Raw genomic sequence first — 13,382 nt, 5'->3', positions numbered from 1 at the left:
AAAATTAAAAATAAAATAATAAAGTAATAATGATAACAATAATAGTAATAATAATACTCATAATAATAATAATAACAGTAATAATAATAACAATAATAATAATAATAATAATAATAATAATAATAATAATAATAAACCATAAAGAAAAAAAGATCAATAGTGAGAAACAATATATGTTTGTTGTGTTGTCAAAGTACGAGAAACAATTGAGACCCTGCAACTGTGTAAATGAGGCAGAAAGTCAGATCAACAACCTGGGACTTGGTCACAATTTTCGTGATGCCATATGGCAGCAGGGTCTACCATTAGACAATACATTATGCTTCCAATATCTTCCCAGGCGGTAGTACCTCCCTGTTTGGTAGCTGCCTACTACCTACTGCCTGTATGATATGTTAAAGACAAAAACTGCATAATGTTGTAACTTGTTTAATGTATAATAACCAGGAAAATTAAGAAGACAGTATTTGGGTTCACTACTCCAGGTTTACTCCGCACTTGTTCACTCCTTAATTGTCGCTTCTCTGCTGCCTCCACTCGTAGCCTTTTCCTTTTTTCCGACGTTCGAATCTCTATCCCCGGGAGCGCTGAGGGGGAAGGGGGTGTAGGGGGGGCAGAGGAGGGGCACAGATTCTTCAGCTTTTGTGTTTCACCTTTTATAAATGTATTTAGATCACAACAAATTAATATAACTCATTAGTAATGGATCCGAGGCGACACTAAGCTTGACTTGCAGAATCGACAGGTGACAGGAGTTTGTTGTGTCGGCGTCGTAATTACTGTCTGACCAAGTGCCGACACGAGAACACATTGTTATAGGTCAATCAGGATACAATTCTCACTTCCCCCTTTCCCCTCCCCCCCTCCCCATGTAGTTTGCTCCAGGGAGGGTAAACTTCAGTGAGGTCATGGTAGAATGTGCGTTGGCTATATGATTTTAATCTGACCTTACATGACCTGAGCACAAAATGATACCTAGAAGTATTCATGTTTTATATTTTGTTAACCTAACGGTTGTAGGAATGGGAATGGGAATGTGAATTCTTCAGGTGGAGCAGGCTAGGGTGGTGATTCTTCAGGTGGAGCAGGCTGGGGTGGTGATTCATCAGGTGGAGCAGGCTGGGGTGGTGATTCTTCAGGTGGAGCAGGCTGGGGTGGTGATTCATCAGGTGGAGCAGGCTGGGGTGGTGATTCTTCAGGTGGAGCAGGCTGGGTGGTGATTCTTCCAGGTAGAGCAGGCTGGGTGGTGATTCTTCAGGTGGAGCAGGCTGGGGTGGTGATTCTTCAGGTGGAGCAGGCTGGGATTCTTCAGGTGGAGCAGGCTGGGGTGGTGATTCATCAGGTGGAGCAGACTGGGGTGGTGATTCTTCAGGTGGAGCAGGCTGGGGTGGTGATTCTTCAGGTGGAGCAGGCTGGGGTGGTGATTCTTCACATATCTAAACTTAAGGGTGATCTCAATATTCCTTCTCCTCCTCCTCCATCCCCTACACCTTGCTGCATCTTAACAATTCTTTCCAGTGGCAGCAACCACCTGTTCTATCTCTTCGTAAATATGGGATTCCATTTCATTAGTGACATCATCGTAGGGTGTATACTCCATATTCTCAGGAACTGGAAGAGTCTGAAGCTTTTGGGGCAATCCTGTTTTCTGTAACTGCATTAAAGTGAATAAGCATCAGGTATCGTAAAGCGAATATGATCATAAATAGAATAGGCTTTATGACAGCTACTAGCAATGTTAACTTATTTATATTCTCTATGATTATTGTATCTCTTATCCTTAAACAATATTATTAATATATCTGTTACCTGTATCTAATACCGGTACACACCTGAACCTCACCTAACAAAGCAACACACCTGACCCTCGCCTAACAAAGCAGCACACGTCACCCATCACCTAACAAAGCAATACACCTGACCCTCGCCTAACAAAGCAACACACCTGACCCTCACCTAACAAAGCAACACACCTGACCCTCGCCAAACAAAGCAATACACCTGACCCTCACCTAACAAAGCAACACACCTGACCCTCGCCTAACAAAGCAACACATCTGACCCTCGCCTAACAAAGCAACACACCTGACCTCGCAACACACCTGAAACAAAGCAACACACCTGACCCTCGCCTAACAAAGCAACACACCTGACCCTCGCCTAACAAAGCAACACACCTGACCCTCACCTAACAAAGCAACACACCTGACCCACACTTAACAAAGCAACACACCTGACCCTCGCCTAACAAAGCAACACACCTGACCCACACTTAACAAAGCAACACACCTGACCCTCGCCTAACAAAGCAACACACCTGACCCTCGCCTAACAAAGCAACACACCTGACCCTCACCTAACAAAGCAATACACCTGACCCACACTTAACAAAGCAACACACCTGACCCACACTTAACAAAGCAACACACCTGAGCTCTGACGAAAGTGTAGTGGCTAATGAAGAGAATCAAGAAGGCTGTTGTGACGACGATCAATGCTACTGATAGTGAAATGATCATGATCTCTGCATTCGTATCTGTAAGAATAGTGAAGATGTTAACTCACTGTATGTACACCTGTACTGTACACCTGTAAGAGTAGTGAAGATGTTAATTCATTTTATATATACCTGTACAATAACACTACCACAACACACTACACCAACACAATACCACCACAACACACTACACCATCACACTACACCAACACACTACACCAACACAATACTACCACAACACACTACACCAACACAATACTACCACAACACTACCACAACACACTACACCAACACACTACACCAACATAATACTACCACAACACACTACATCAACACAATACTACCACAACACTACCACAACACACTACACCAACACAACACTACCACAACACACTACACCAACACACTACATCAACACAACACTACCACAACACACTACACCAACACAATACTACCACAACACACTACACCAACACACACACCACCAACTTACACAACACACTACATCAACAATACTACCACAACACACCACATCACCAATACTACCACAACACACCACAACACACTACACCAACACAACACTACCACAACACACTACACCAACACACTACACCAACACAATACTACCACAACACACTACATCAACACAATACTACCACAACACTACCACAACACACTACACCAACACACATACTACCACAACACACTACATCAACACAATACTACCACAACACACTACATCAACACAATACTACCACAACACTACCACAACACACTACATCAACACAATACTACCACAACACTACTACAACACACTACACCAACACAACACTACCACAACACACTACACCAACACAACACTACCATAACACTACCACAACACACTACACCAACACAACACTACCACAACACACTACACCAACACAACACTACCACAACACACTACACCAACACAACACTACCACAACACACTACACCAACACACTACATCAACACAACACTACCACAACACACTACACCAACACTACCATACTGTACTTACCAAGAGGTGTTTGCGAGTGTACTATACACAAGACAGCGGACATCACCAAAAGTACATACACAACCTCCATTACTATGTCAGAGTGCACACAGCGGCGCCGACGGAATTACTGTAGTGGGAGGAAGGAAAGTGTAGGAAGGTTGACGGTGACACACCAGAAAGGATATGACATGATAGCTGTGTTTTCCTCTCTCTCTCTCTCTCTCTCTCTCTCTCTCTCTCTCTCCCCCCCTTCATCCACTTCGTGCATATAGTGTCAATACTCGGAGGTTTAAGAACGCATTTGACTTTACATGTACTCATAACTTAACCTAACCTAACCATTTAACTCATAGAAGAGAGAAAATCATCATTTAATATGGTACTGAATATACTCTGAGACTCATCAATAACTAGTCAGGTGAAGAATATAACGCAGATAGTCAGGTCAAATCTGTAGCCGCAACTTTAGAGAAAACGTGAACATGCCCCGGCACTGCACTCGACCACCTTCACTTCCCCATCTGTAACGTTAGGTGCTCGTACACACCTGGGTGGAGGAGTGGCCGGAGTTGAAGCAACTACCTTTAGAGAGGAAGCATGACTCATATAGCGAGCAGTGTGGTGTGGCTTTGCTGTAATCTTATAACACAACTTTTGTTTTTGTTTTTTGTAATATTAAGTTCGTGATTATTATGGCGATAACTAAGTTCACACTTATTCTTCATTCGTATCTGTTTCTTCTACAGCTATTATGATTTCTAAACTGAATATAAAGCTTTAAGGATAACAAAGCATTATATATACAGGGTATATATCCAGGTGAGGTGGTATGAGTGTGGCAGGAGGGTGTTAACGGGTGTTCTTGGCTATGTACAATAGCGCCATTAGAGTCTGGGAGGTGGAGCTAAATTGTGAAACATGGGCAATATCCTTGGGTGTAGTGAGACGATCTTCACCAAACCACTTCATGCCAGTGTTGAGTTTCACGGCCCCATTCCCCTCTCTGATATGAACTCACAAAGATCATAAAACACGGCCTTCATTACCTGGCGGCGATGACCCCTCCTTCTCCTCCTCCCCCTGTTGACGACCCGTGGTAAGGTGTACACGAGATGACAAGGTGGTGCAAGTTGTAAGGTTTTTGATATACAACTTTACTTAACTCCTCCTCCTCCTCCTGGTGCACACAACATCAGAGCTCTCTCTCTCTCTCTCTCTCTCTCTCTCTCAAGTGCAACGAAACTACCAACATTAATTTTTTTTTAAGAACTTGGAAAATATCATAGTATAGAGTGAGTCTGGGTGAAGTTAAGGGAAAACAAAAGATGAAAACACACGTATGGGGGGTGACCTGTGGTACCTTATTAAAACAGCCTGTAGGTAGTAAGTGTCTCGGAGCGGAGAGTGAGACTGGTGGGTGAAGGGCGTAACCCAGCCATCAAAATAATCAACACAGCCTCCCCCAAAAAATATGGACCAGATAATTGATGAAATTTCCTTTTAGGGTTTGGTATTTAAATGATGAAATCTTGTGGTGTTGTAATATAGTATAGTTATTTTAATGGTATTTCATAAGTGAGGTGTGTTGAAGGTTCTGTTTTGTGGTGGTGATGGTGTGTGGTGGTGGTGGTGTGTGGTGGTGGTGGAGTGTTGGTGGTGATGGTGTGTTGGAGGTTCTGTTTGTGTGTGGTGGTGTGTTGGAGGTTCTACTGTGTGGTGGTGGAGTTTTGAGGTTCTACTGTGTGGTGGTGGAGTGTTGAGGTTCTACTGTATGGTGGTGTGTGTGTTGGAGGTCTCTACTGTGTGGTGGTGGAGTTTTGGAGGTTTTACTGTGTGGTGGTGGGAGTGTTGGAGGTTCTACTGTGTGGTGGTGGTGGTGTGTTGGAGGTTCTACTGTGTGGTGGTGGAGTTTTGGAGGTTCTACTGTGTGGTGGTGGAGTGTTGGAGGTTCTACTGTGTGCTGGTGGAGTGTTGGAGGTTCTACTGTGTGGTGGTGGTGTGTTGGAGGTTCTAATAAAAGATAAATATCATCAACATCACCAACAGGCTCTAGGATGTAACCATACATTCCTGTCAAGTGTCCAGGCATAAACCCGTGATGGCATTAATTTCTAAGGCTGTAGAGGTCTGTAATGGGCCCCTGTCTCATCAACAGAATATATGATATAAATAAGTCAATACATCTGATATTATATTCAGATTCACCACCCTGTAACTTTCCACTGGCTATGAGGTGACATGTTCAATGCACGTGATAACGTTTATAATACATAAACGCCGCCCCTTTCTCAATCACTCCTATACAGTGAGACTTACGGTCGATCTACACTCAGGAATTATATATACAATCCTTTTATAATAAAACAAGGAACTACCGTTTGGGTTTCGTTACCTAAACCCAAATAATAAATATATGTGAACGGCCTGGTTAATTGCACAAGCAGCCGATTCATATACACAGGGCATCACGTATAATGCCCTTCTGGGGATTAACCTTACTTGGCAACCTGTTCCTGGGTGGCACCGAAGTGGGCGTGGGCGTGATCCCAGTCTCTGTGTTACGACCCTCATCACGGCAGGACCTGGGTGCCTGGATCCAATTACTGGTGACACGTGAGTAAACGCTATACCTGCATGCCTGCCTCTCCTCCCCATCCCCAGCTCCTTCCTCCCCAGATCCTTTCATCTCCAGCTCCTCCCCTTCCCAGTACCTCCCCTCCCCTTTTCCTCCCCTCCCCAGTTCCTCCTCTCCCCAACTCCTTTCCCCTACCTCCCACCCCTCCCCAGCCCCACTCCAGCTACTCTCTTCCCCAGCACCTTCCTCCCCAGATCCTCTCATCCCTGTGCTTCTTCCCCCAACTCTCAATCTTCCTCAGCTCTTTCTCCTCCCCAGCCTCTGCCCTCCTCCCCTCCCCACCTACCAATCTTCCCCAGCTCTTCCCTCACCTCCCAATCTTCCCCAGCTCACCCCTCCCCATCTCCTCCCACTCTCTGCTCCCTCTCTAACCTCCCATTTGTTATACGTCATGTTTACGAGGGATCTGAAACTCAGTGTATCGAGGCCGGTGTAACATACTGTATAGGTCCTCCGGGCAATTGATAGCTGTCCTCTCCTACCCTTGAGTACACGCTGTGACTTACCTCTAACCTAACCTAACCTAACCTAACCTAACCTAACCTAACCTAACCGAACCGAGCCTAACCTAACCTAACCGAGCCTAACCTAACCTAACCGAGCCTAACCTAACCTAGCCTAGTCTAACCTAACCTAACCGAGCCTAACCTAACCTAACCTAACCTAATCTAACCTAACCTAACCTAACCAAACCTAACCTAACCTAACCGAGCCTAACCTAACCTAACCTAGCTTAATCCCTGGTAGTAGTGGAGGGTGTTGGTGATGGTGAACGATAGTGGTAGAGGGTATTATTGGTGGAGAGTGTTGATTGAAGGTGTTGGTGATGATAGAGCAGGGTGTTGGAGGCTTCTATACCCATCTGTGTGTGTGTGTGTGTGTGTGTGTGTGTGTGTGTGTGTGTGTGTGACAGTTGATAACACTGGCCTACACAATGAATGACAGTGAGGGTGAGTGATGACAACAGTTTATGGAGATGAATAACACTCGACTCACTTCACTGCCTGATTCTGCTGTATATCAAGAGACCCCTCTGACTATTTATGTGACTCATTTATGCTACTCATTATTTTAACTCATTATTATGACTCATTATTGTGACTCATTTATGTGACTCATTTATGCTACTTATTATTTTGACTCATTCATGTGACTCATTCATGTGACTCATTTATGTGACTCATTCATGTGACTCATTTATGTGACTCATTTATGTGACTCATGTAAATATTGAGTAGACTTTCCTCCGTGTCCTTATGGTGAGTTAGATGATGAGAATTAACAGTCCTTGTGCACACAGTGGCGGGTGAGGAAGGAAGAACAGGAGAGATGGAGTAAGGGAGAGAGAGGGAGGGAGGGAGGAGGAGGAGGAGGAGGAGGAGGAGAGGGAGGGAGGGAGGAGGAGAGAGAGGAGGGAGGACGAGGAGGGAGAGAGAGGGAGGGAGAGAGAGGGAGGGAGGGAGGGAGAGGGAGGAGGAGGGGAGGGAGGGAGGGAGAGAGAGGGAGGGAGGGAGGAGAGAGAGAGGGAGGGAGAGATCATACCATAAGCAGTAGGAAGGTGAGACGCTCCTAATCACATGACATCCTCCCACCTCTTCCTCTCCCTCCTTCACATCTTCCTCTCACTCCTTCCTCGTTTCCCCTCTCTCATTTTCTTCGTTTTTCCTCCTCCATCTCTACCTCTCACTCCTTCATCCTTCCTTTCTCCATCTTTCTCTCTCTCCCTCTCCTTCCTCCCTCTTTCTCCCTCCTTCCTCCCTCTTTTCTCCTCCTTCCTTCCCTCTTTCTCTCCCTTTCTTTCCTCCCTCTTTACCTTCCCCTGATGACCTGGGCATTAACATATCAGTCTCATTACTTTGTCGATGGCCTTATGTGAGAGAGGGGCGATAAACAGAGGGGAGAGGCTGACAGAGGGAGGAGAGGGGAGGGAAAGGTGATGGAAACTTGGAGTGATGGGGTGGATAGAGAGAAAGAGATGTATATTATGAAGAGTAAGAGGGGAGGAAGAAGAATGAAACGGCATAAAGAGAGAGAGAGTATCACCCGATATTCGACGGATTAATACCTGTTAGAATATTCGACTCTGCAAGGGTGGTATCTCTCTCACACACACTACAGGGGAGGAGGTTAGGAGGCGGTGTATCATTACAAGGGCCTCCTGGCTGATGCTAGAGCACCACACCGGCCATCGGAGTGACAGGCTCTGGGGTGACACGGAAGGAGAAGGAGCTGTCAAGTAGTGGTGGGGGCGGGAGGGGAGGCAGTAGGGGATGGAGTAGTTGGGGGGGGGGTTGTTGTGGGGGTGGTGGTGTTAGGGATGAGATGGTGATGGTGGTAGGGGTGTTGGTGGTAGTGATGGTGGTAGTGTGGGTGATAGTGATGATGGTGGCGGTGGTGGTATTGTGTGGACGGGGAAGCTTTATCTCGGGGAAAAAACACAACACTAATGGTCTTACCTGGAAACTACTGTACACTACAACACCGCTCGCTTCGGGGTGGGGGGGTGGGGAGGGGGTGTTATTGTAAAGATGGTTGTGGCGTTAGATTAAGCTGAGGTCTTATGGGCGTTGCATAATGGACTGGTGAGGATGGCGAGTCGGCGGCTGCCATACTGTTGTCCTGTCATCCAGTACACATACGGTCACTCACTCACTCATTCTCTCTCTCTCACTCACTCACTCACTCTCTCTCACTCAATCACTCACTCACTCAACCATTCACTCACTTTCATCCTCACTCACGCTCACGTTCACCTATCCACTCACTCTCTCACTCACTCACTCACTCAATCACTCACCCATCCACTCACTCACTCACTCAATCACTCACTCACTCACTCACTCACCCACCCTTATATCACCTCACAATACACACTTAACATGCATTTACTTGGCTGAAGCTCTATAGAAGCTTCTCTACAGCATCCACTCTCTCTCTCTCTCTCTCTCTCTCTCTCTCATCATGGTCCCAGTTTGGAGGCCTGACCCAAACCACGTTGGTCTTATGTAAATAAACACACACCCCCCCAAAAAAAAATTGACCAGCTTCATATTATCCCAAGCAGCAGGTGGAGGTGATTCTTGTACAGGTGTTGACTTCTTACCTGTTTTATGTTCTTTTAATTAAGCACCGGATTACCTGATGAATAGCCTGTTTTTTTTTTTTGACCTGAAGATTAAACACCCCTATGCTTCCTAGGGGGTAGGGTTGGGTTAAGGAACGTTGGTTTGGTTAATTTTGGTTAGTTTTGGTTAGATTAGGTTAGGTTTGGTTAGGTTATTTTACGGTAGATTTTAGGTTAGGTCAGGGTAGATTAAATTAGGGTTTATAATGTTAGATTAAGGTACATTTTAAGCTAGACTAACATCAGATTCTTTACCATTTATTCTTCAGGTGAGATAAAATTTTTCACTAATTAACTATAATAGGTCCCACAACACACCTGTTCAGTAGACACACAAAATGCCGTGATAAAAACGTCTTCAGATATCAAACCTTCTCTCTGGCCCTTCAGAAAAAAAAAAATAGTTTCTCGCGGTGGCCAATTTCCCAGAGAGCCAAGCGTCATATTGCCAATCTTCTGAATGGTGGATATTCTGATCACCAATTCTTCAGCTGACCAGGCGTGCGGGCATCAGAGGTTATCTGTCTGTCTGTCTGTCTGTCTGTCTGTCTGTCTGTCTGTCTGTCTGTCTTTGTTTTTCTCTTTGTTTGATTTTTATCTGATGTGTGTCTGGTTGGGTCTGTCTGCCTGCCTGTCTGTCTGTCTCCTTCCCCCTTCCCCTCTCTGTCTCTTTCTATCTGTCTGCCTCTCTCTCTCTCTCTCTCTCTCTTACAGAGTGACACCAGCCTGATGACCCACTCAACAGAATGATCGGCCCTTTTGTCCCAGTAAATAGTCAGGGTCGTCAGTGCCTCCAGACAGTACTCCCCCCCACACACACGATTTATTACACAATGTACTCCTCTCTCTCTCTCTGCTCCTGTGCTCTCCCTTTAACCTAGCCCAACCTAACCTAACCTAACCTAACTCAACCTAACCTAACCTAATCCTAACCTAACCTAACATAACTAATCCTAAATCCTCAACCTACAACCTAACCTAACTTAACCAAGCCTAACCTAAAGTAGCTTAACATAACATTTTATTCTATAAGGCTTAAGTTAATGTAGGTTAAGGTAGTTCAAGTTTGGGTTCGTTGGAGTCATGTTAGGTTACGTCCGGTTAGGTTAGGCTAGGTTAGGTTAGGTTAGGTTAGGTTAGGTTAGGTTAGGTTAGGTTAGGTTAGGTTAGGCTAGGCTAGGTTAGGTTAGGCTAGGCTAGGCTAGGCTAGGTTAGGTTAGGTGAGGTTAGTTTAGGTTAGGTTAAGATTATTCAAGGTATGTTAGATTTATTTCAGTTAAGATAGATTAGATTCAGTTACGTTAAGAGAATGTTAAATTCCCCCTTTCCTTTGGTTAAGTTAAGCTGTTATATTTCCTCGATCGTGTCCTCTCCCACTCCATTGTCCTCAACGTGGTGCTCCCCCTCACCGTCGTTCTCACACCTCGGTCTCGTTCTCACCCTCGTCCTCACCCTCCCCCCTCACCCTCCCCCTCACCCCTCACCCTCCCCCCTCACCCCCTCGTCCTCTTCCGTGAGTGATGACTGCCTGCTGGTTCAAAGGCTCATGGTTCATAAACTTTGATGGAATTATATCTCTTATCGATCTTAGGAGCAGTGTGCCTCAGAGGAGTGGATTCACGGCCTGGTGTTACGGCCAGGAGAGGTGGTGCACGGGTCTCACATACATACATACATACATACATACATACAGACTTTCTTACATACATACATACATACATTTATCTCATGGTCTCCTCATGGTAACACACTCATGGTAACACACACTCATGGTAACAAACACACTCATGGTAACACACTAATGGTAACACACACTCATGGTAACACAAACTCATGGTAACACACACTCATGGTAACACTCACTCATGGTAACACACACTCACTCATGGTAAAACACACTCATGGTAACACACATTCATGGTAACACACACTCATGGTAACACACACTCATGGTAACACACACTCATGGTAACACACACTCATGGTAACACACACTCATGGTAACACACATTCATGGTAACACACACCTATGGTAACACACACATGGTAACACACACTCATGGTAACACACCATTATGGTAACACACACTTATGGTAACACACACTCATGATAACACACACACTCATGGTAACACACTTATGGTAACACACTCATGGTAACACACTTATGGTAACACACACTTATGGTAACACATACTCATGGTAACACACACTCATGATAACACACACTTATGGTAACACACATTCATGATAGCATACACTCATGATAACACACTTATGGTAACACACACTCAAGGTAACACACACTCATGGTAACACACACTCTTGATAACACACACTCATGGTAACACACTTATGGTAACACACGCTTATGGTAACACACACTTATGGTAACACACACTCATGGTAACACATTTATGGTAACACACACTTATGGTAAAACACACTCATGGTAACACACACTCATGGTAACACATATACTTGGTAACACACTCTCATGGTAACACACACACACACTTGGTAACACACACTTATGGTAACACACACTCATGGTAACACCCACTCATGGTAACACACACTCATGGCAAGACACACTCATGATAACACACTCATGGTCTCACACTCATTCTAACGCCCTCATGGTAATGGCTGGTCACATTCCCACTCTTAATTATTTCCTTAATTGGTCATCTTGGCTATTTTCATTTTAATTACACAAAGTTACTTAGGGGATAATTTTAACTTTATCTTCATTCAGCAGCTTTACTACGAACCTATTGTGCGTTATTGTTTTGGTTTATAATATATTTTAACCTAATCCAATCCAGTCCAGTCCAGTCCAGTCCAGTCCAGTCCAGTCTAGTCCAGTCTAGTCTAGTCTAGTCTAGTCCAGTCCAGTCCAGTCCAGTCCAGTCCAGTCCAGTCCAGTCCAGTCCAGTCCAGTCCAGTCTCATCTCATCTCATCTCATCTAATTTAACCTCACCTGACCTAACGTAACCTAACGTAACCTAACGTAACTTAACCTAACCTAACGTAACCTAGCGTCAGTAGTGGGGAACTTTCTTGAATCAATTATAGCAGATAGCATCCGATTGCATTTAGAGAAAAGCAAATTAATCTACGACTCTCAACATGGGTTTACAAAGGGAAAATCTTGTCTAACAAATTTGCTGACTTTTTTAGGAAAGTCTTCGAGGTAGTAGATAATGACGAAAATTACGATGTTATTTACTTAGACTTTAGCAAAGCATTTGACAGAGTACCACATCAGAGGCTTCTGAGAAAAGCTAAGGCTTATGGTTTCGAGGGGGAAGTTTTAAATTGGATAAAATCATGGCTCACCGATAGAACGCAGAGGGTCAGCGTAGATGGTGTTAAATCTGAGTGGGGCTGTGTAACCAGTGGGGTTCCCCAGGGGTCAGTACTCGGCCCACTCTTGTTCATAATCTACATAAACGATCTAGATACTGGGATCAGCAGTGACATAAGCAAGTTTGCGGATGACACCAAAATAGGGCGGCAGATTAATTCAGGGCAGGATGCAAATGCACTACAGGAGGATTTAAATAAACTGTAGGGGTGGTCAGAAAAATGGCAAATGAAATTCAACACCAGCAAGTGCAGCGTACTTAATATTGGAAGAACAAATACTGTCAATGTATACAGCCTTAACAACATCAACCTAGAGAAGTCGACTTGTGAAATAGACTTTGGGGTACTTGTAAGCCCGGACCTACGGCCTAGAAAACAGTGCGTTAATGTTCGAAATAAGGCAAACAGAGTATTAGATTTTATATCTAGAAGTGTAAGTAATAAGAGTGCAGAGGTCTTATTGCAACTACTGTATATCTTGCGCTAGTCAGGCCGCTCCTCGATTATGCGGTTCAGTTCTGGTGCCCTGATTATAGAATGGATATCAATTCACTGGAGTCGGTGTAGCGAAGAATGACGAAAATGATTCCGGGACTTAGAAACCTTCCATATCAAGATAGATTAAAGAAATTAAACTTGCATTCCCTAGAAAAACGAAGAGTGCGGGGAGATATGATAGAATTATTTAAGTGGGTGAAAGGAATCAATAAAGGGATATGGATAAAGTTC

General features: G+C 44.5%; 1 protein-coding gene across 1 annotated transcript; it reads right to left on the bottom strand.

Annotated features, from left to right (window-relative positions):
* Positions 1–1,383: 1,383 nt before the first annotated feature.
* Positions 1,384–3,628, bottom strand: LOC121871251. The gene is made up of 3 exons (XM_042373457.1): positions 3,540–3,628; positions 2,430–2,536; positions 1,384–1,654 (listed from the first exon to the last, which is right to left on the bottom strand). Exons 1-3 carry the CDS (start codon positions 3,607–3,609, stop codon positions 1,502–1,504), a joined length of 330 nt encoding a protein of 109 aa, XP_042229391.1. The 5' UTR covers positions 3,610–3,628; the 3' UTR covers positions 1,384–1,501.
* Positions 3,629–13,382: the final 9,754 nt, after the last annotated feature.

Source organism: Homarus americanus, unplaced genomic scaffold (assembly GCF_018991925.1).
Source record: "Homarus americanus isolate GMGI-L3 unplaced genomic scaffold, GMGI_Hamer_2.0 scaffold46973, whole genome shotgun sequence".
Lineage (NCBI taxonomy): Eukaryota > Metazoa > Arthropoda > Malacostraca > Decapoda > Nephropidae > Homarus > Homarus americanus.
The sequence above is the reverse complement of the archived record's forward strand: the minus strand, read 5'-3'. Positions and strand labels throughout refer to the sequence as shown.